The sequence below is a fragment of the Ovis aries genome, chromosome 23 (assembly GCF_016772045.2).
Source record: "Ovis aries strain OAR_USU_Benz2616 breed Rambouillet chromosome 23, ARS-UI_Ramb_v3.0, whole genome shotgun sequence".
Taxonomy (NCBI): Eukaryota; Metazoa; Chordata; class Mammalia; order Artiodactyla; family Bovidae; genus Ovis; species Ovis aries.
In genome coordinates, this window is record NC_056076.1 from 60,952,115 (window position 1) to 60,976,371 (window position 24,257).

Sequence of the window (24,257 nt, forward strand, 5' to 3'; positions counted from 1 at the left end):
TAGGGAAGTCCAGAATATCCTTTCTGCTGTAAAGAAAACTTGTCTCTCCACTGAGGACCCTGTTTCCCTTGTTTTCCAAGTATGAGGTGGGGGTGCATCACACACTCTAATCCTGCACACTTCCTGACTCCCAGGGTGGGATTCACCAGGCACGTACACTTTGACGTTATCACACAATTATGTTGAGTTTTCAAGATATTAGCAATAAGGAAAAGATACATCTCAAAAATGCAAGATCAAACTGCCACATAGATTTTTTTTTATGTTACTGTTTTTTATCTTTTAGGATTTTGAACTATGGGATGATGTAGGATTAAATATTCCAAAACCTCCAGACTTATTGCAGCTCTACCGAGATTTTGGAAATCATCAAGTAACTGGAAAAGACCTTGTGGACGTGGCCAGCGGTGTAGAAGAAGACGAATTAGAAGCTCTGACGCCAGTTTTAGGCAACCTTCCTTCAACCCTTGAAACTCCTCAGACTGTAGAGGTGAGAGGTGTAAATAATCAAGTCCACAAAAAGTGTTTAAGCCATGTAAAAGCGCACTATGAGATGCTGAGTTTCTGTTTTTCTCTCATTTTGATTTTAGAACTCCTTGCTAGTGCAGAAATTAGAAGATAAAATTAGTTTATTAAATAGTGAGAAATGGTCTTTGATGGAGCAAATCAGAAGGCTTGAAAGGTTAGTACTTAATCATCATTTCTATAAAACCTCTTAAAATTATTAAAGAAATTGACAAATTATATAAACATATAAGATAATATTTCAGTTGTAAGGCATAATTTTTCATATCCTAATACTTCTGGGGGAAACAAATCTTATAATTGCTTATATACTTAATGTGTTCTTCTCCCCCCAAAACTTGTTAATCACTGTAATAATCATAAAATCACATCTGTCTTAGAACCAAGGAGTAAGGTATTTTTTACTTTCTTCAGGTTGTATCAGTAGTAATAAAGGAGCTTCTTCGTGCTAATGTTATACATATTTTCCATTCATTATTTCATTTAATTCTTATGATGTGGGTTAGATGGAATTTTCCACATTTTGCACATGGAGAAGGCTAAGTGATAATCCAAAGCATAGATTATAAAAATATTTTTATGTTTTGTAAGAGTTTGTGGCTACATTTCTATATGAAGCATCAATATATATGGTACAGGAAAGATTAGCTGCCAAACCACTTTCTATTAATATGTTATACTTTTAAATCATTAAACCCAGTATGAGGTTTATGCTATTGCCAAAGTCTTAAAAAATACAATTCTTCTCTAAGAATCTCTCTCTCTTTTACAGTGAAATGGACTTCCTCAAAAGTGAGCACTTTGCCAGCCCTGTCGTTTGTGACTCTCTTCAACCTTCTTTGGATCAGTCTCCCCACAAAGACTCTGAAGACAGTGGACAGAATTCAGTTATAAATAGTTTGGACAAGAGAGAAAACAAGGATGTCCATCTTTCAAAATCAGATGAAGTTGATTCTACTGTTCCTAAAGAGAATTTCCCACAGTCTTTCCCCAGAAGAGAAAGAGAAGGAATGCCGTCGTCTTCTCCATCAAGTAAAAGCACAGTCCATTTTGATAAACCCAATAGGTTAGTATGTGTCCTGTGTTTTGAAATGCATCTTTCAGCTATTTAGTACATTGTCAAACTAGAAGAGTTTCAGTTCTTATTTTGCAGATCAGATATATGAATTTTTATGTGTCTAGCATGAACTTAACACTTAGCAGAGTCCACATCGCTGCGAAAAATCGAAAGTAATTGCTGAGTTGGATTGTGGTGCAGAGGAGCAGACCGTGCATGAGCTAGGCCCCGTGTTAGCCCAGTGCGTAAGCCCGAGAACGGACCGCGTGCTCTCTGGGCTGTGTCCGCCCAGTGCTGCTGCCTTCTCTGTGCTCCGCGTCGTGACCAGGCCCAGTAGAAAGTTTGATGTTGAATAGTAGCCTTTACGAAAAAGGTGATTGATTAGTTCTTGATCTTAGTCCTTTTTCCTGTTTCTGCTTCCATTAGTAACATTGTGTCATTAATATTATCTTAATTCATTTAATTTTTATTGAATTGCAATGATTGAACTTAGATGACCAAAGCAGGGTCCCTTGCCCCTCATGATTACGTTTCCTAGTAGAGGAGACAAAAACTATTTACGTTATAATGTGGAAAAAGAATATTCTCTTGAGAGAGGAATACTTACTGAGTTCGTTTTATGCATCAGACAGTGCTAAGCGCTCTACATATGCCAGCTTAGTCGACCCTCACACATACCCTGTGATGCATTCTGAGCAGTCATACTTCCTCCTCCTCATAAATGGAGGAGTATCATAGCAAGCGTTGGGATGTAATAGGAAAGCATGACTAATTTGTTTTAGATTTAAAGGTACTCATTATTAGTGAGAAGTATTTTATTTTATTTTTTCCAAAGCAAACTTTCTGACTCACATGCCACAACTTTGTGTGTGGTTGTGTGTGTGTCTGTGCATCATGAGGGGGTCACAGGATTGCAACAGACATGGGCCAGTCTTCAGAGTGCGTCTGATCTCACATGGTCAAGACCCAGGCCTAAGGGCGACGCAGCGGCGTCTGCAGTAGCTCCCTGCATCTGCTCCAGACCCCAGAGCCACTCTCAGGAGAAAGATGACTCTCAAATGTGTCCAGCTGACTTCTAGCTCTTAAGCGCGTGTCAGGCAGTGTCAGCGAGGAGTTTGCGGTTTAAAAGAAGAGTGGAAGTGTTAGCTGCTCACTCTTCGGGACCCCACGCGCTGCAGCCTGCCAGTCCTCTCGCTGCTGCTGCTGCTGCGTCGCTTCAGTCGTGTCCGACTCTGTGCGACCCCGTGGACGGCCGCCCGCCAGGCTCCCCCGTCCCTGGGATTCTCCAGGCAAGAACACTGGAGCGGGTGCCATGTCCTTCTCCAGTGCATGAAAGTGAAAGGGAAGTCGCGCAGTCGTGTCCGACTCTTCACGACCCCATGGACTGCAGCCCACCGGGCTCCTCCGTCCATGGGATTCTCCAGGCAAGAGCACTGGAGTGGGTAGCCAGTCCCTTCTCCAGGGGATCTTCCCGACCCAGGGATCCAGCCTGGGTCTCCTGCATTGCAGGCGGATTCTTTGCCCTCTGAGCCACCAGGGAAGCCCAAATGAAAAGTATAACAATGGTAACCGAGCATATGGTGCCCTTCGGTCACAGACTTTACAGTGTGAGAGAGACTGTCAGGCAGTTATAATATTGTAAAAGGTAGGAAGATAAGAGAAGTTCAGCTTGCTTGGAAACACACAATCAGGGTACCTAACCTGGTCATCAGAGGAGGAAAGGTTTCAGGGAAGAAGTATTTTCTAACTTTATACCTAATGCGTAAGTAGCGGTGAACCAGGCCAAGAGATAAGAGGAAGTCTTCCCACTAAGAGGCACTAATAGGAGCAGGAGGAACACTGCACTTGGGAGCTAGAACGGTGTATGAAGACGGAAGCAAAGCATGCAGGTGAGAAGGCAGCAGGAGGGGAAGCTGGAGAACGGAGCTGAGACTAAGTCGTATAAACTGTGTTAACTCATTTTAGAGACTTGGAACACGATGGTATCTAAGTTTTAAAAGAAGGTAGGGAAAACCACTAGACCATTCAAGTATGACCCAAATCAAATCCCTTATGATATACAGTGGAAGTGGGAAATAGATTTACGGAACTAGATCTGAAAGAGTTTCTGATGAACTCTATGGACAGAGGTTCCTGACATTGTACAGGAGACAGGGAGCAAGACCATCCCTAAGAAAAAGAAATGCAAAATGGCTCTCTGAGGAGGCCTTACAAATAGCTGTGGAAACAAAGGAGAAAAGGAAAGATACACCCATTTGAATGCAGAGTTCCAAAGAATAGCAAGGAGAGATAAGAAAGCCTTCCTCAATGAATCAGTGCAAAAAAATAGAGGAAAACAATAGAATGGGAAAGACTAGAGATCTCTTCAAGAAAATTGGAGTTGCCAAGGGAACATTTCATGTAAAGATGGGCTCAATAAAGGACAGAAATGGTATGGACCTAACAGAAGCAGACGATATTAAGAAGAGGTGGCAAGAATACACAGAAGAAGTGTACAAAAAAGATCTTCACGACCCAGATGATCATGATGGTGTGATCACTCACCTAGAGCCAGACATCCTGGAATGTGAAGTCAAGTGGGCCTTAGGAAGCATCACTATGAACAAAGCTAGTGGAGGTGATGGAATTCCAGCTGAGCTATTTCAAATCCTGAAAGATGATGCTATGAAAGGGCTGTACTCAGTATGCCAGCAAATTGGGAAAACTCAGCAGTGGCCACAGGACTGGAAAAGGTCAGTTTTCATTCCAATCCCAAAGAAAGGCAATGCCAAAGAATGCTCAAACTACCATACAATTATACTCATCTCACATGCTAGCAAAGTAATGCTCAAAATTCTCCAAGCCAGGCTTCAGCAATACGTGAACTGTGAACTTCCTGATGTTCAAGCTGGTTTTAGAAAAGGCAGAGGAACCAGAGATCAAATTGCCAACATCCTCTGGATCAAGGAAAAAGCAAGAGAGTTCCAGAAAAATATCTATTTCTGCTTTATTGAGTATGCCAAAGCCTTTGACTGTGTGGATCACAATAAACTGGAAAATTCTGAAAGAGATGGGAATACCAGACCACCTGACCTGCCTCTTGAGAAACCTGTATGCAGGTCAGGAAACAACAGTTAGAACTGGACATGGAACAACAAACTGGTTCCAAATAGGAAAAGGAGTGCGTCAAGGCTGTATATTGTCACCCTGCTTATTTAACTTACATGCAGAGTACATCATGAGAAACAGTGGGCTGGATGAAGCACAATCTGGAATCAAGATTGCTGGAAGAAATATCAATAACCTCAGATAAGCAGATGATACCACCCTTATAGCAGAAAGTGAAGAAGAACTAAAGAACCTCTTGATGAAAGTAAAAGAAGAGCGTGAAAAAGTTGGCTTAAAGCTCAGCATTCAGAAAATGAAGATTATGGCATCTGGTCCCATCGCTTCATGGCAAGTAGATGTGGAAACAGTGGCAAACTTTATTTTGGGAGGGCTCCAAAATCACTGCAGATGGTGACTGCAGCCATGAAATTAAAAGACGCTTACTCCTTGGAAGGGAAGTTACGACCAACCTAGACAGCATATTAGAAAGCAGAGACATGACTTTGCCAACAAAGGTCCGTCTAGCCAAGGCTATGGTTTTTCCAGTAGTCATGGATGGAAGTGAGAGTTGGACTATGAAGAAAGCTGAGCCCCGAAGAATTGCTGCTTTTAAACTGTGGTGTTGGAGAAGACTCTTGAGAGTTCCTTGGACAGCAAGGAGATCCAACCAGTCCATCCTAAAGGAAATCAGTCCTGGGTGTTCAGTGGAAGGACTGGTTTTGAAGCTGAAACTGCAATACTTTGGCCTCCTGATGCGAAGAGCTGACTCATTTGAAAAGACCCTGATGCTGGGAAAGTTTGAAGGCTGGAAGAGAAGGGGACGACAGAGGATGAGATGGTTGGATGGCATCACCAAGTCAATGGACATGAGTTTGAGTAAACTCTGGGAGTTGGTGATGGACAAGGAGGCCTGGCGTGCTGCAGTCCATGGGGTCGCAAAGAGTTGGGCACGACTGAGCGACTGAACTGAAGTTTTAGAAAGAGTCCTCCAGAGTGTAGTGGTAATTAGAGGGCAGCAAGAACGGAGACTCACAGGATACCTGTTGGAAGAGTTCAAGAAAGAGATGGTGGGATTTCCTGTATTGGAAAGACAGATAGGTTTGTAAGATAGTTAGAAGGTTAAAAAAAATTGATTGGATTAGGAGGTTAAAACTAAGGGAAGGATGAAGGCTTTCTGGCTTGGGCAGTTAGGTGTGTTGTAGCTCCCTCCGCAGAAAGAATAGGGGAGGGGGGACATAATGAGCAAACAGGCTTCAGCTTTGGCACACTAACTCCATAATCAGGTGCTCCTGGGGGCCACTCTGTGGTGTATACTGAATACCTCTGTTATGTAACCTTAGATGTTTCCACTTTTCTTCGTCGTAGATTGAACACATAAAATACAACTCCTAGTTACAATATTATGAATACTATTACATAGAGACCAGTGTTATTTTACAAATGTAAATGTTTTAACCTTCTTTATTAAACAGAAATAGGCTAATATTTTCAATTACAAAATAATCCTTCGTTTAAAATACATGTGAATGTTGAATGAGCCTCTCCTTCATTCAGGTTTAATTTCTTGCTCTCTTATGTGGGTTTCTAACATTAAGGGTTATCGTTCTCATGATATGGATCTGCCGAACTTGTCAGCAACATAGCAGGTTATCCTTTGCAGCCGCTCATTACCTTTCTGGGGCCTTAGAATTAGGGAAGGGGAGGAGAAGTCCTCATTTCAGGTGTTGCAAACACTTTCTATAGTCATTGACCTGCCATACAACTTCAGTTTTAATCTATTAACATTTATAAGACATTCATTCACATAATATCAAGCTCTTTTAAGCTCAGCAGCTATTGCTATTCCTTTTTCCCTGTATGATTCTCCAGTGAAGTGACCTTAAATCTTTTGTGGCTAAGAAATTCAAGCATGTGTGGGGTAGGATTCATGTAATGATGGGAATTACAGCCTGCAACTTACTTTCTCCTTGAACGCCGATTTAACGTTGGGCATCGTCCCATCTTCATCCGATGTCTTCTTCTAGGAAGCTGTCTCCTGCTTTCCATCAAGCACTACTCTCTTTCTGTCGAATGTCAGCTGATAGTCGTTTAGGATCAGAGGTAAGTTATATCAGATTCCTGCAACTTTCTTAAAACATTCCGTTTTTCTTCTTAGCATTTTACCCAAAAAATAATTGTAATACAACTCTGTTTCCAGTAAAAATCTAAGAAATAAATCCAGTTTTCCACTTTCAAGAAAAGTAGTTGATTATTTTTATCTTTGGATTAAAGCTCTGTTTAGTATGAAAGTGACTCTTGACAGTCTAGTTTTAATTTTTTATGTCTATCAGACTACAATTATATGCCTCTTTATGGTGTAATTTAGAAAACCAAGTCAGATGTATATATTATTTATAACTTCAGTTATTTTTAGATTACTCCATTTTTAATTTCTCTAGGATTGACTGTCTTTATTGCAGAGTAAATTGGCTCAGATCTCTCACTTCTTTTCATCAAGTCCTCTGTAGCTGTTGTTGCAGGCTTACCTTGAAAGGGTATTTTTTTCCTCCTTTCTTTGTGCTTCTCCCTTTCTGTTAATACCTTGCTTGTGGTTGATTCTTCGTCACCTCTTCTGGGCTTCTGTCCCACAGTGTCGCTAAGAATATGACAGAGCTAGAGAGTGGTTTGGATGCAGTCTGGCAGTTCTCATTGTAAGACTAGGGCAGCCCCCATGGGCTTCCCCTTTGTTTTCATTATACAAACTACTCGTTCACCTTAGCCAAAGACCGTGACTTTGTGGGTACCTTTCCCCCCAAAACAAAGATTAAAAGCCATCGAGGCCACCCCAGTGCTGTGTTACCACTGTTTGTTCCCGGAACGGAAGCCTAGTAAGCCTCCCTGTCTGCCCCCTGCTCCCCTCGTGTTTTAAATCCGTTTCTGGCCTACAGAAATGTTCGTCCTGTTTGGAATCTCAGGTGGTTCTTGGTTTTTTCCCTCCTCCTCATAGATCATCCTTTTGAATGTGTGTGTGAAACAGAAGTGTTTGAGACAGGGTCCAAAGCATAGCCTTGCAGCCGCGTCGCGCCCAGCAGCCCTCCCGTGCCGGCCTTGACTAACCCTGTGGTCTTCCAGGTGTCTCGGATTGCAGACAGTGAGGCGAGCGTCATGCTGATGCTGGGGCGCTGCCTGCCGCACATCGTGCCTAACGTGCTGCTGGCCAAGAGGGAGGTGAGGCCCAGAGAAGCCCTGTCACCCCTAGACCATCCTGTCGTCCATTTTCCGTCGTTTTGAAGCTTAGTGTCATATTTTCATTTGTTAAAGTCTGTTCCTTGCAATCATGTTCTTACTTTTGTGCACGCATCTCTGCTCCTAGAGAATGGTTTTACACCTCTGCCAGGTGAGTTCAGTGAAGCTGCATGGTGTTCATGCTTCCAGTTTCGCTTAAAGCATCATTAGCTTCTGCAACACTAACTAGTACTGTAGGTCCGTTTAGGCGCCATGAACACTGTCCGTTCTATACATTACCAGTTAACTAATTTATTTGATCTCTCTCGATATGATATGCGTGACTTGCCTACAGAAATAGACAGTCTTGGGATTGAACATTAATAGGGACTAATAATATAACTCTTTTCTTAAATGTACTTGTAGTTACCTCTTATTAATGTTAGTTTTATTGTATTTGTTTGGCAGTAGTTAGACTTGTCTTAGAATAGGATAGTTATAATATTGCCTGCAATAACTTTTGAGAGTCTCTTTTTTATTTTTCTTGTAGCTAACCTGTTGTTGACAGATGCTTTAAATGTCTAAAATAGAGTAGCAGATTTATTTTGGTGCACAGTGCCTGTGTTATAAGCCGTAAATACTACAGAAAGTATTTTTAGAGTTATATTTTGCCATTAAAAGATTAAGGAAAAACTATCAGTAATCTCATTTAAATAGTGAATGATTTATTTGCAAACAAGTTTATTTATTTGAATTATTCAATTTATGAAATCAATTTGCAATTCACAAGTTTTTTAGGTTAAGAATATTATCGAACGTGTCCTACAAGTTTTCTTTTGTTATCCTCTTAATCTTTACCACTGGTTTTAATCATAATTCATGGGACCTACAGTATGATAGGTACACAGTGCATTGGCAAAACCCATATGAGAGCTTATCCTTAATTATCTGTTTAGCACAAGAAATTTGTACTGATCCTCAAGAAAACATATGTAGAGCTTTAATAATTTTTATACCTATAGGTATTTTTAATTTAAAAATGATAAGCATGACTTTTCTTACTGATGGTTTTATTTTACCTAACATTTAAGAATAGTTGTGAGACATTAAGAAGTATGAAAATTCTCTGTCTTGAAGGATCAGTGTCCAATTTCAGATGGTTTGGCAGTTCTGCCTGGCGGGATGGCGTCTGAGCTTCTTTCCTTCCCAGCTTGTAGCATAATCTGTGCAGTGCATTAACATTTGCATCCCTCTCACTATGTTTCCTTGAGACAGTCTTTAAAATAGCACAGAAGCCTAATCGTCATGAGATGCAGTTTAAGCTTTAATTTTTATTTTCCCTTTTTTAATCATAAAAAACTCTACCACTAAAATCTGATTGTACTGCATGAAGTTTTTATAAATTTGCATCATCAGTAATCAGATATATATATATAAATATATATGTAAGCATATATTTATATATACATGTATATTTTATTTGTGGTATGATGTTTACTTTTCTGGCTGATTTTAAGTTTTTTTATATATAAAAATATTTTTTTACTTATAATTTCATGAAGAATTGATCATTTATCTTTGTTTATTTAATTATTTGTATCATATTTTGTTTTACTGGAAATTTTACCATTTTTAATATACCAGAGTTGTATTCCTTCAAAATTAAATTGGTAAATAATGAGGTTTATCTTGCCTTTCTTTGAAACTAAATCCCAGGGCATAAAAGCACAAAACTTTTATTTGATTTTATCCTTTGATATTGGATTACTTGTATTTAATATTTTACCCTAGTTCCATAAATTTATATTTTTTAAAAGGTCTTATGCTTTAAGAATTAATATTTTTGTTTTTTCTTATTTCTCAAGTTTTTTGTGTTCTTTTATCAGTGTAAGCCTTTTTATTGATATGTGACAATTAAAATGTCCATTTGTATGATTGATCATAGCAATATCCTAGATAATTTAAAAAATAAAGCATTAAAAGCAGAGTATAAGGTTTGACTAAATAATGTATATTCATGGTTTAACATCTTTTGAATATGAAAAGATGTACAATAAGAGCTTTTACTCCCCTGTCCCTGAGCTGTCATCTCACATGCAGTAAATTTTAGTAAATCCTTGGCCCATTTTTTAAGTGGATTATTTGTTTTTGAATTGTAAGAGTTCTTACAATTCTGGATATTAAACTCTGACCTCATATATGATTTGCAAGTATTTTTTCCATCCTGTAGTTGATGTTGTCCTTAAATGGACAGATGTTTTTCATTTCTGTGAAATCTGATTTCTCTATTTTTTTCTTTTGTTGCTGATGTTTTTGGTATCCATCTAAGAATCCCTTGCCAAAGCTGAAGTCAGAAAGATTTACCCCTATGTTTTCTTCTAATAGTTCTATACCTTTAGCTCTTATTTAGGTGATTGATCCATGTTTTTGTTTTGTTTTTTGTTAATATATGGAGTGAGGCAGGAGTCCAGAACTGTATTCTGTTCATGAAGTTACCCAGGTGTCCCAGCACCGTTTGTTGAAGAGAGAGTTGTTTCTTTATTGAATGGTCATGGCACCTTTGTCAAAAATCAGTTTGATGTGGATGCTGGATTCATTTCTACACTTTCAGTTCTGTCCCATGGGTCTTTCTGTTTATCTGTGTGCCTGTTCCGCTCTGTTCTGATTACTGTAGCTTTACAGTAAGTTTTGAAGGTAGAAAGCATAAGTCTTCCAGATTTGTTCTCTTGACAGTATCGTTCAGCCATTTAGGGTCCCTCTTGGTTCCACATAATGGGATGCTCAGTTTTGGTCTCTGCCATAAAAGTCATTTCAATTTTGATAGGAATTGTACTGAATCTGTGGATCACTTTGAGGAATATTGACATTCAAACAGTATTAACTCTTGTATTTTATGAACAGGAAATTCTTCAGAGTATTTGCACACAGAATGTGTTAAGAATTGTTCCTCCTTTTCTGTTCTTTCAAAGAGTTGAGTACGATCAGTATTAATAATTCTTTAAATGTGTTTTAGAATTCACAAGCAGTCATCTGATCCTAGAGGTTTTTTAATTATTGATTCAATCTGTTTGCCTGTTATAGGTCTGTTTTGATTTTCTGTTTCTTCTTGTATCAGTTTTGGTCATTATGTGATTCTAGAAGTTAGTTCATTTATTGATTATCTAACTTGTTGGTGGACCATTGTTTATGGTATTCACTTATAATCCTTTTGATTTTTTTAAATTTGTTACTAATGGCCTTTCCTTTATTTCTGATTGTAGTTATTTGCATCTTCTCTATTTTTCTCTTAGTCAGTCAAGGTAAAAATTGTCAATTGTATTGATCTTTTCAAAGAGCCAACTTCTGATGTTGTTGATTCTGTGTTTTTTTTTCGGTTCCATATTTCACTTAACCCCTGCTGTAATCTTTATTATTTTCTTCTTTCTGCTGGCCTTGAGTTTAGTTTCCTTTTTGTGGCAAGGCTGTTGAATTGGAATCTCATTTTGTTAATGCAGGTGACTGTGGCTATAGGTCTCCCTCTGTGTTCTGCTTATGCTGCATCTCACATGCTTTGGTATGTTCTGTTTTTCATTTATCTCAAAGTATGTTAATTTTCTTAGTGATTTCTTTGACCCATTGGTTGTTTTAGAGTGTGTTGTGTGAAATGGATATCATTAAAGCTATAAGAAGAAAAAAGATAAAGGAGAGCACCAATTCCCTAAAAGCCTTAAAAATTAGCTAGTACCTCTAAAGACTTGTTCATTTTCTAAGAAACCAAACTTTACTCTTTTACATTACCATTTGTGGTTGCGCTAGGGTAAACTTTTAACTGGAGAGCAACGATATAACTCATAATTGTGTGAGTGCAGTGGAGCAGGACAAGCAGAGGGCAGTGAACAGTGAGTTGCGCAGGTTGGGTCCACCTTCTGCACCCATGCTGTGTGTGTGTGTGTGTGTGTATCTTGTAATTTTCAGAGTAAATCACATGCCCTTTAGCAGTATCAGAGTTTAAAAGTCACTTAAGTATTTCAGTTAAGCTTCCTAAAGTCTGAGACCTGGGAATTATAGATGTTAATAATTCTAAGAATAGGTATTTTAGCAGCCCTTGAAGTATAAAACTTTTCCAGAGGTGAGTAATCTTGTCTTTTCCTTATATAAGTCTTTGTAATGTTTTTTTTTTCTCTATATGTTACTACCAACATCATGACAAATTTCAACTGAAAATCCAAATCAAAGGGTGTATACTTATCAGTATTTGAATTTAAATTGTAATTCTTTATTGCTTAATTCCTAGGCAAAAGACTAGATGAAAAAAATTTAGTAACAGCCATCAAATTTTTTTGAAGCTTAAATTATAGGAAATATTTTCAGTGGAATAGTGAAGACACATGGTGACCTATAATTAATTGGACTGATATCACCTTTCTAGAATTGTAGAGTTTTGCTTCCTGACCTGAAGTACTCAGGCTTTCCCTCATTGGCATCTGATCTGAGCGCACTGCTTCCTTTTGTGTTTTAGACTCCTTTCAGATCTCGGAGTCATTATCATATCAACATTCCCATACTTTTTTAAATTTTAAATTGTGCCTGATCTCATTTCCTACTTCATTTCTTTTCCCTTCAACATCTGATCACTCACATTGTTTTACGTCCTGTTCAGGTACTATTTTTTCTACTATTTTTGTAGTCTGAACACATACTAATCTTTAAAGACGAAGAAAGTCAAGTAAAAGTATTCATTAAATCAAATGTAATCATCTCTGAAGACATTTACTACCTTGAAAATGATTTCTTTATTATCATTAGAATTTATTTTGTTTTACTTATAAAACTGAAAGAAAAATACTAGAAACCTTTCTTGTTTAATTATGTACAAAATTTCACAGGAAGGGTGGGAGGTCCTTCATATGGAAAGAACTAGTGTTGTCAAAATGGCAGAAGTCAAACCAGTTGAAGCAAAACTCATTTACTTGAGTAAAGTGCAGATTACTGAAGGCTTTTCGATTAATGAATTCTAAAGGCCTTAGAAACATCTTTGCTAGTGTCCGTGGTAAGAAACTACGGGAATACCTTCTGTAATAGGATTACTACACTGATTTCCTCTCTGATGATCAGTAGATCAGTTTTGTATTTCACTTCAGTACATGTTAACTGATAAAGCATGTTTGAAAATATTTAAAATGTCTGTTGCCTTGAAATATGGACCCAGTAACGTTTTTAGGCGGAGTAGGCAAGGGATTCCTTTTGTATATCATGTTTATCAAAGCTTTATTATTTTGCCATGGTTATTATTCAAAGACATTTTTAAACCCACTGTCACATTTTCCTCTGAAAATCTAGACACCAGTTTTTAAATATTTTGTTTAGAATTATAAGGAAACTATTTTAAACACTAGATTTCTTCAGTTGGAGATGATGATACCAGTGGGAAAATAGTAATTCAAATCTATACATTCACGCGCACCCTTGACCCTTCCTTGAACAGTGCACAGATTATGTGTGCTGACTGCACACATTCAGCCAACCACAGATGCGTGTAGTCATGTAGTACATGTTTAAGGGGTAAAACCTGCACGTAAGTGGGCTTCCCTGGTAGCTCAGCTGGTAAAGAATCCGCCTGCAGTGAAGGAGACCCTGGTTCAATTCTTGGGTTGGGAAGGTCCCCTGAAGAAGGGATAGGCTATGCACTCCAGTATTTCCTGGAGGCTCAGACAGAGAAGAATCCGCCTGCAATGCAGGAGACGTGGGTTTGATCCCTGGGTTGGGAAGATCCCTTGGAGGAGAGCATGGCAACTCACTCCAGTATTCTTACCTGGAGAATTCCCATGGACAAGGGAGCCTGGCGGGCTATAGCCTATGGGGTTGCAAAGAGTCGGACACGACTGAGCTACTAAGCACACACACACTTCATGTAAGTGGGCCCACAGCACAGTTCAAACCGGTGTTGTTTAAGGGTCAACTGTAGTGTGAAAATCCTAAGGAGTCTTGTGGATAGACTAGCACATCAGAGGCTTGAAAAAGGTGAATTTGTAGGAAGTAAGATACGCAGCACAGCAGACGACGTACTTACAGAGTTCATTGAAAAGTGGTGTGACTAGAAGTGGTGATTGAATGAGTGATAGAGGGAGAGGAAATTAGGGTATTTGAAGCTGGTCATAATTTAGCAATTAAAGTCCTGATGGCTGTGTCACAAACAGACTACAGCTTCCACTTTTTCCTGCCGTCACCTTCTGGGCCTCTTCTCAGCTCAGCAATGCTCAGGAAGAGGAAGCCATCTGGCACACTTTATAACTGCCGTTGCCATCAAGGTGCCAGGATGTAACCAGTTCTCCGTGGCTTAGAGTATCAACCAAAGTGTATTGGCACTGACTTCCCGCGTTTGCTATTTTAGCCAGCAAGAAATAAAAACAGGTGGCAGAGTAAATTATTACTAACTGTGATTGAGAAAAGTAAACGAATGTTTCTCTAAAGTCCTAAATTCACAAAATTTTAGAGTTCAAGGAGACAAGGATTGACAATTTTTTTTTTTCGTTTCCTATGTGCCCGTTTGGATTGGTCGGTAATGGCTGCTGTGTTGAGAAGGGTTTTGAGGCCAGCTTTGATCTCAGAAAGGAAAATTAACCATCTCATTAGCAATAGATAAGAAAATGACAAAATATATGTACTTTTGATTTCTGTACTCAGCTTAATTCCTGTATGTTTCCGTTGAGGAAACAAAAACTCAGAGAGGTTTACAGTTTTCATTGGGTTCTTTGGTACTTAGGAGTTTTGAGACAGGAGCTCTTCAAACTCTTGAGTTTAGCGTTCTTGGTTTGGCACATCCGTAGCTACATTCCAGTTAAAAGATTCATTACAGTAATCTATAACATAAAATTCCTCTTTGATTAAGAATCACTAGGCCTCATGGTTTAAAAAAAAGAAAAAAGGGAAAGAAAATGTAAGGCACAAAAAGTAAACAGTAACAGTTATTTTGGTATACCTGTTTTTGAGATAAACTATTATTCTGTACTTTAAACAGAGGGTGTATGCATGTACTTGCAGTTAGAGCAGATATCTTACCTACACTTCACAACTTTATTTCTTTAAAGAGTAATGCAATAGGAAGACAGTAGAGTGAGATAGTTTAAGAGTGAATATTTGGAGATAATTGGGAAGCAGGAAGAAGGGTTAGGAGAAAGCAAGAAAACCCATGGGAGAGAAAGAAAACCCATGGGACATGAGGGGAAAGTATAAGTTAAATATTTAGGGCCTTTTTGATTTTTCAGGCATTAAAATGTTCTCTCTTTTTGTTAGCACTTCCTAGAATAACTACCTTTCATCCTTAAACTTCTACTCTCAGTGGAATATGCTTATGTGTCATCCTTGTCCTCTCATTAGTATCACTGGCCCTTAGCAATCTCAGTGGGAGTCTCTAAGGATCCTTGGTATTATTGGTCCTCACCCATCAAGCCTCATAGTAAGCATATTTGGAAAACATCAAAATACAGCGACCCATGCATATTCTAGTCCATCCCCAGTGCACAATCATTTCCCCACTTTTCAGTCACTCACTCACCTAAAACCTTCAGAGGCACCTGAATAGAAAGATGGCAGAATACGTGTTTTACATTTAAATTTGTTTTTGCTTCTCAGATTTGTTTTTCCTCTTCTTATCTACATCTTTGTGCTTTGAATTTAGATTTATACCGAGTAATTATAATTTTAACATAATATATGTAAGACATTAGAAATAATGGAAAGGACTTGTAGTCACGCCTTAGTTTCAGACTCAACTCCTCTAAAAGCATATCATCTGTTTCTAAGGGACCATCTTCAGAATAATGTAGACTCTTCTTTAAAGTGTCCCGCATTCAGTTCCGTTCAGTTCAGTCACTCAGTCGTGTCCGACTCTTTGTGACCCCATGAATCGCAGCACACCAGGCCTCCCTGTCCATCACCAACTCCCAGAGTTCACTCAGACTCGCGTCCATCAAGTCCGCGATGCCGTCCAGCCATGCGTTAGCACATAGTGATTAATTCCTATTTTAAATCTGCCAATACTTTTTGGTGGGTAGGGAGGTATATGGGAAAAATAAATGAGAATAATCATTCTACCCTTTTTATTATATCATAGTGATTTATTTAAAATAGCTGCAAAATAACTCAGAGGATTTCTCTCCAAAAATACTTCATCACTTTTGAACTTTTATTTCAGTAGATTTTCAAAAGTGAAAAACATTAATATCTTTTAAATGTATTTTAGAATTTTACCTCAGTTTAATTAAAATGTGAAAAAACTTTAATTTTCTAATACTTTGTAAAAGAGAAACAAACTTTTATCTGTTTCCTTGAAAATACTAAATTTACTTCTGTATGTTGAAAGTGGAACAAAATATTACTTAAAATTTTCATTTCAAAATAGAACATTTCCACAGATGCTTTTACGGAGAGCATTCAACACCTGTGAAGATGGTCTTTTTAATCAGCCACTAGGTCAGGTGCTAAGGGCATAAACTTGCTGATTATTTCTGGTCCTGCTGTGCCTGTGGAAGTATGAAGGGTCATCTTTATTCTCTGCTTTTCATTTAGGTTTTAAAATGTAGTTAACTTCTGCAAGTTTTTATTTAAAAGCACTTTCAAAATTTAAACTACTACATCAGCTTCTAGTAAGATAAAATGTTACTTAGTATAAAAGGTAGTAGACCCTTGGGAAATATTGGATGAGCAAACAAGGTTAGTTCAATCGTAAGTTACCTTATTACATCGTGATATGCACAATCACTCCATAATGGTGTTTATCTCTTGAATTATCAGCCTTACAAAATAAAAATGTGCTCCTCTCTGTGTTGAGGTGTATTTCATTCAAAACTTCATTTATGAATACTTTGGGGGGAAAAGAATATTCTGCGATGCGTTTTTACTTTGGCCTTTTCCGCCTCCGTGTCTCTCTAGGAGCTGATCCCCCTCATCTTGTGCACAGCCTGTCTGCACCCCGAGCCCAAGGAGAGGGACCAGCTTCTCCACATACTCTTCAATCTGATCAAGAGGCCCGACGACGAGCAGAGGTGACTATGGCTGCTTCTCTGGGAAATCAACATAGTGCTGCCTTGCTCTTTATTGCTTTGGTGTCAGGATTGCCTTTCTAACCTAAATGCCATCTCTCCTCTCTAAGGTCTCTCTTACTAAGGGGAGCACTGGCCTTTGCTTACAGCGCCCAACCGTGCTCTCCTTGTCAGTCCAGCACTCAGGTTGCACTGCTGCGCTTCCGTGTTAGTCATCTTTGGACTGCTGATTGTTCCATAAGTCTTCGCTTTTATCTTTCACATTTGATTTCCAAGAGCTCCTAAATGTTTCCCTTTCCCCCACCACAGATGAACTAGATACAGCATGGCCTCTTAATAGTTATGCTTTACCAGAAATGAAATATTTAACATAGGGATGTCTGCATCACCAAGCTGTCTATAAAGCAGTTTCTGTATGGCTAGAGGGATGTAGTGTTTCGGTTAGTCCTGATTCAAACACCCGCAATCAAGGATGCCTGAATGGAGAAATGAGTTGTACTTGGGGGTGGTGAGGGGCATGAGAGTGGTGGGGCAGGGGGACAAGACACATACCCGAGAGACTTCTGGAAGAAAGGGGAGTGGGTTTTTTGCTCAGGCAACCGTGATAGGTGTCTCCCCAGAAAGTAGACTTTAAAATACTAGGAGAAGCTGTGCAAGTGTGAGCGTGAGCAGAGTACCCTGGGGGAGGGTAGGCAGACTAAGCACCAGCTGGACAGGGCTGAGCTGCTGAAATGTCTCCACTTTGTGATTTTCCAGCTTAATAAGCAGGCAGTTTTCACTTATACTTTCGCAAAACAGAATTGTACATTAAGACTAGGCAACTTGATATCATTTTAGCTCTTGTTTTACTGACTGTTACAGTTTTTACCTCTTCTGAGCACGGTGGGAAATCATGAAGTGAACCATATGACAAGTCAAGCCCGAAGTTTAAGACACAGGGAGTCTCTCCACCGTGAGAATAAACAGTCACGTAGACTTGTAAACTGTGAACATGTGTCTCTTTCCTGCCCTTATTAAAATACATCTGAGCAAGCAGAGAGACATGTTGTTTTCAGGATCTAGTCAAGATTAATCTACATGAAAGGAAATTCAGTCAGGTTCCATTCACTGCAAACTGAAATTTTCCGAGGACAATCTGATGGTGCTGTCTATGGGGTCGCACAGAGTCGGACACGACTGAAGTGACTTAGCAGCAGCATATAGGAAAGTTAATATTTTATCTTCTCCTTGAAAATACTATTCCCTATCTTAGAAACTTAATTAATAATTAAATACTACTTATTACATTGTCATTTTTAGAATGCAAGGCAAAAATCTCTCAACTTAGCTAGCCTGTTTTTATAGACTCTGCATGTAAAGCTAGCAGCTGCCACCTGGTGGCCAAAAGTGCCTGTCAGCCTGACTTCAGGTAAAGACACGTCAGGATTTAAACACGCGTGTTCACAGACGCTCTTCCACTTTTCAGAAATAAAGTTATTTATTTAAATAAGCTGAACTGTTAACTATATTTGATATGAATAAAAAATTAAGCAAAATTTTTAAATTAGCATAAGTTTGATATATAATCAGTTATTGCTTTTCATTTTCTTTACTTACTGAATCACAAGCTTCCTTGTGTCCTGAGTTTTATGCTCAGCTATGTTGCATTTTTGGTAACTCTTTGCTAGCAGCCATAACTAACCCCATATTTCCACCTGTTGTGTCAGTTCAGTTGCTCAGTCTTGTCTAACTCTTTGCGACCCCATGGACTGCAGCGCACCAGGCCTCCCTGTCCATCACCAACTCCTGGAGTTTACCGAAACTCATGTCCATCGAGTCGGTGATGCCGTCCAGCCATCTCATCTTCTGTCGTCCCCTTCTCCCATTTTCAATCTTTCCCAGCATGAAGGTCTTTTCCAGTGAGTCAGTTCTTTCCATCAGGTGGCCAAAGTATTGGAACTATAGTCCGTGGAATTTCTCCAGGCCAGAATACTGGAATGAGTAGCCTTTCCCTTTTCCAGGGGATCTTCCCAACCCAAAGATCGAACCCAGGTCTCCTGCATTGCAGGCGGATTCTTTACCAGCTGAGCCACAAGGGAAGCCCATTGTGTCAAATAGCAATCAAATAATTTCACAAGTAGGAACAGTATTTGATTTCCCACAAGTAGAAACAGTATTTTTACTATCACAGGAGTCTGATTCGAATGCTATTAATAATCTGTAGCCATCTGATCTTTTCTGTTTTCAAGTATATTTCAAAACTGACCTACTTTTTAGAATTGTGACTCGATTCTGCTAGAAGTTTATTTTGAGGGGCTTAACATTTTTTTAACAAATTTGTACATGCTTAATATAGTGGTGGTGACTCACAATTTAAAGTTATCTCACGTGAATGTCTTATACAAGTGTATAGTTCTTACACTTGTTCAAAATGCTTAAATTTCAACAGTCCATTTATTATAATATATCAAATATTTCTGAAACCTATGTATGTGACTTCTCATTATTTTAACAGACTAGTAGGGGTAGAAATGATCAGAAATGAAGAAATTTTTAGTGGGAAGCTAAATGTCTGTCTTAAAGCCTGGGAATTTCTTTTTCCATTTTTCTTTTATTCACTTTCTTTGCCTTCCTAAAGTAGGAGCAAAGAGAAAAGCTGAGAAGCCATCAGAGAAGACAGTGACATAAGCATAAAGGGAAATCATGTAGGTAAAAGTTACAAGGAACGGGGAGAGGCTGCTGCTGCATGCCGTGAAGACACACGGCTCAGCATTGTCCTGCCGCCCACAGGCTTACTGTCTGTCACTGATCCCCCCAGCCTGAGAGAGCAGTTGTCGCTGACTTGGGCAGTCTAAGGAGAAACCTAAAGTCATGCTTCAGTTTTCAGTTAAATTGACATATTTTAAGAAACAGCAATGAGGAATTGCTTTTATAGTTGATATGAATTGAACTTTCTGTTTTGGTTTTCCTTAAAGTTGGCTACTTTGAAACATCTGTGGAAAACATGCTTTTTTTTTCCATCAACCTTTACTGGTTTTGAAGTCATAGATAATCAGAAGTAAAAAAAAATGAAAATTTAAGATTCTGACTTTCAGAATCATTTTAAATGTATCTTCATTCTGAAAAGTGAAAAATCTTTCAAAATTTTGTATTACAAATCTATCATAAAATGAAACTGTCATATTAATTATTTATATATTATTTTATAACAAATTACCCCAAAAGAAAGTGGTTTAAAGTAACACTTATATTATGATTTATGTGAGTCAGTCCATCCGGGTCTCTTATAAAGCTGTGGTCAAGGTGTTGTCTGTGGCTGGGGTCACCTCAAGGCCCATGGGGGAAGGATTTGCTTCTGAGCTCATTCACGTGGTTGGCTATTGGCAGGATTCATCCTCTCACCCCCTGAAACCGCTCCAGCGTGGTAGTGTCTTCAGAGCATGCCAGCTGAGAAGGCAGAAAAGACTGTCTCTCGAGGTGGCTGTCACAGGCCTTTGTAACCTGATCTCATAAGTGACATCCCATCACTGTGGCCATTATTCTGTTCATTAGGAGCAAATCCTTGGGTCCAGTCTACACTCCACAAGATGGGATTACACACAGGCATGAATATCAGGAGACAGACCTCATTAGGAGTCATGTCAGAAGCTGCCTACCCACCACAGTTATCTTGGGTTCAGTACCAAAAATTCTCACTTAAGCATCATCTCACTAATACAGTATCATAGTTTTTAGTTACAGAAATCTGTCTGCTCAGTCGTGTCTGACTCTTGTGACCCCATGGACTGTAGCCTGCCAGGCTCCTCTGTCCATGGAATTTTCCAGGCAGGAGTATTGGGCTGGGTTGCCATTTCCTCCTCCAGGGGACATTCCCAACTCAGGGCTCGAGCCCGTGTCATTTGGGTCTGCTGCATGGGCAGGTGGGCTCTTCACCGCTGCTCTGCCTGGGAAACTGGGCTATAGGAGTGCTGGGAAAATGGTCATAGATTGAGTTAGTGACTGGAAACTGAAGTTCATTAGAAATGGAAGCATTAAACATGATCTCACAATGTACTATATATGTGGGAAGTTAATTTAGGAATTCAGCTTTACAGCTGTAGAGAATCTCTTCACAACGTCTCTCAAATGGTGTTGCCGTTGCTGGAAGGACTAGTCTTAAGAAACTCACTCCCTTGGGGCAGCCTATCCATTGGGAAAAGTCAAAAGTCAAATTTGATCATACAGAAATAGTTGTACTCCATGGTGATTAGAGCTGGCTCTTCTTAACCCCCAGGCCTGGCTGTGCTTCCTAACGCGACGCTAGTCTGCAGTCGTGCATTTTGTCTTTCAGGCAGATGATACTGACGGGCTGTGTGGCATTTGCACGTCATGTTGGACCCACGCGTGTTGAAGCTGAGCTTTTACCACAGTGTTGGGAACAGGTAAGTAGCTGTGTTGTGTTTTCTCTAGCTGTTGTATTCTAGGTTATTGTAAATGCTCATATTATCTGTTAAAAATGCTATTAGGAAATATGTCGGATATAAATTATGCTAGTATTTCTGTTGCCCAGCCCGGTGATTTAACAGTGCTTAAGAAACGTCTGGGATGTTTTGCTTTATTCTGAATCAAGTGAGCTACAAAATACAAAAAAATATATAAAAAAACTAATGAGTTCAGGGAAAGCAAGAGGCTCTGTGTATGTATAAGTAAGGAGGTAAATAATAGACATTGTATCTGTATATACTGTATACTTGTATATGTTACAAATATAGACAGAATGTAAAGCGTGAACCTTTGATGTAAGAAGTCTGTATAATGCAGCTCACTGTTTACTAATAACACTTTTGGTTTTATATTGAATATTCCTGTCTTCTCTAAAACTCAGGATCTTTGACTTTGTATGCTTGACATTTAGGTCATTAAGTAACTCACTGTTCCATCCTCAAAAGATGAATTTCTTGCTCATGAAGACAGATTTCTTGGCCTCACTTATACCAGCTCGGTCACTTTTCTTAAGGGAAAATATTACTCTCTGGAATATGGCTGAAGTATATGGCCTTTGAGAATTCTCTTCCCGCTTTCTTCAGATATTCATTTTTTTCTTTAAAATTTAGTAGAGTCATCTCCTAATTTAGTAACCTAGAGACGTTGTTTGAAAGGGAACATTAAATGTCCTCACATCGTCTCTGACAGTCCCTTTGTCTCCTGTCGATTCTAGTGCGCAGTAATCTAGGGTGAGACTCTAATCACTGAAAATGAAGTTGAGCTGAAAACAGTATACACAACTTTGAATTTACAGTTCTACAGTTCTGTATATGTACATGTCTTTTTAAATTGTTTTTCCATCTTCTTTTAAGCTTTATTGAGATTGTAATTCAGACAGCATACAGCTCACCTGTTTAAAGTCTACAGTTCAGTGGGTTTTAGTAGTCACAGAGATACACAGCCATCACTACAGTCAACTTTAGAACAGTTTTATCACCCACAAAAGAAGCCCCAACCTCCTAAAGTGGTTCTTACATTTCAAGGTTGTTTCGCTAGTCTGAGTCCCTTCAATTTCTGTATAAATTGTAAGATCAACAGGTCAATTTCTGCAAAGAAGTCAGCTGAAATTGTAAGGATTGCCTTGAATCTGTAGATCAATCTGGAGGATGTTGCCATTCCAATAGTGAAGCTTTCAATCCATGAATTTAAGACATCTTTCCATTTATTCTGGCAGTGATGCATGAATTTCTTCACTGTAGTCACCATGAAGAGCAAAATCCGAGCTTTTTACTCCACTGGTAAAGAAGTAATGAGGGAGACCTGGGCGTGATCCCTGGGTTGGGAAGACCCCCTGTACAAGGGAAAGGCTACCCACTCTAGTATTCTGGCCTGGAGAGTTCCATGGACTGTACAGTCCATGGAGTCGCAAAGAGTCAGACACAACTGAGCGACTTTCACTTTACTTCTCCGTTTATTTAGGTCTTTTAAATTTCCTTTCAGTAATGTTTTATAGTCTTCAGAATATAATTTACATAAAGTTTATTCCTGAGTATTTTATTCTTTTTAATACTATTGTATAAATAGAATTTTCTGTATTTTTCTGGTTGTTGATTGAAAGTATGTAGGAATACAGTTGATTGTTGTGTGTGCATTTAATTTTGAGACTCATCCTGCTAGACTAAAGAAACGTGTAAGTTTATGGGTAACATATTATGACATTCAAACCATTTTGTCTTGAGGTTATTGTTCCTGGGTTAAGCCTAACTCGGAGATCTCAGTTACCAACAACTCCCCCGCCACCTCTTTCTTCTGTAACCCGAATAAACATGGACATCAAGGATCTGTCAGCCGCCTGCCTCCAGTTTGTTGTCCAGTAGATTGCTGCATAATTTCTTTTCTTAATTTTAGGCATCCAATACTTTAATGAATTATGTCACCTTTTCATATGGCGGTATGAGAACAGATATGCTTCTTTTCCAGTCAAAGAAAGATTTATATTCTATGAAGAAGACATAGGGAATTAAACCCAGTATGTGTCCTTTTTTTTGTTTTGTTATTTTTTGTTATGATTCAGTGTAGTTATTACAATAGTAAAACCCCATCATCTTGCATATGCAAGCAGGAATGAATTGACATCTGCTCACTTTAAAAACAAAGTCGTAACACTGGTCAGGAGCTCTGGTTAAATCATTGATGACTTGCAACTTAATCCTTGAGGTAAAAATGAGGAATGATGGATCATTCCTGGTACATATTGTAGGCCATATCAGTAAATACCTAGACGCTGGATTTTCCAAATTGTAGGTCATATCAGTAAATACCTAGATGCTGGATTTTCCATATTGTAGGCCATATCAGTAAATATCTAGATGCTGGATTTTCCAAATTTGAAAATATAATAATGTTCCTAGGGAAGGAAAAGGTTGCTCCTGACATCCTGAGGAAAGCTTTCTTGGGCAAGCCCACAATCTCTAGACACCTTGCCATATTTTCATCTTTGCTTTATCCTCTTTCTCTTCAACAAATAACCCCTATGATCTCATTTTTTAGGCTCTCTCTGAGTCCCTTAATCCTGATCCATGTATAGGGATCCCCAGACGTGGAAAGAAAGAAGCTTTATTGCATTCCTAACAAGATTTGTGGTGAAAATAATTCTCTTTTGGAGAAAGGGAGGGTATGTTGTTTATGTTTATTTATTTTTTACTCTAGATTAATCACAAATACCCAGAAAGAAGATTGCTTGTGGCAGAATCTTGTGGAGCGCTGGCACCTTACCTTCCTGTAAGAATTGTAATTTTTTCTTAAAAAGATAAAACCTTTTCCTTCTTTTTTTAGCAATAGAGAAACCTTTTTTTTCAGGTGTCTTACTACACATTTTAATCCACATTGTGTCCTAACAAAGGAAGAAGATGAGCTGAATA

At 38.8% G+C, this 24,257-nt stretch overlaps 1 protein-coding gene and 1 non-coding gene across 14 annotated transcripts in view; both read left to right on the plus strand.

The window, feature by feature from the left end:
• RELCH (RAB11 binding and LisH domain, coiled-coil and HEAT repeat containing) overlaps nt 1-24,257 on the plus strand; it is a 106,715-nt gene that overhangs the window by 34,520 nt on the left and 47,938 nt on the right. For 10 of the 13 annotated variants that reach the window (XM_042239224.2, XM_042239223.2, XM_027960869.2 and 7 more), the window contains 8 exons: nt 287-490; nt 591-682; nt 1,298-1,591; nt 6,694-6,769; nt 7,781-7,876; nt 16,784-16,896; nt 21,203-21,293; nt 24,046-24,117. In XM_042239224.2, coding sequence (XP_042095158.1) covers nt 287-490; nt 591-682; nt 1,298-1,591; nt 6,694-6,769; nt 7,781-7,876; nt 16,784-16,896; nt 21,203-21,293; nt 24,046-24,117 — 1,038 coding nt within the window. The remainder of the gene's footprint in view (nt 1-286; nt 491-590; nt 683-1,297; nt 1,592-6,693; nt 6,770-7,780; nt 7,877-16,783; nt 16,897-21,202; nt 21,294-24,045; nt 24,118-24,257) is intronic. The other 3 variants (XM_060405309.1, XM_042239225.1, XM_060405310.1) reach the window with 1 other exon arrangement.
• On the plus strand, nt 22,565-22,632 carry LOC114110517 (small nucleolar RNA SNORD36). Its single transcript, XR_003586768.1, has one exon. It is a non-coding gene; the product is annotated as a small nucleolar RNA SNORD36 (small nucleolar RNA).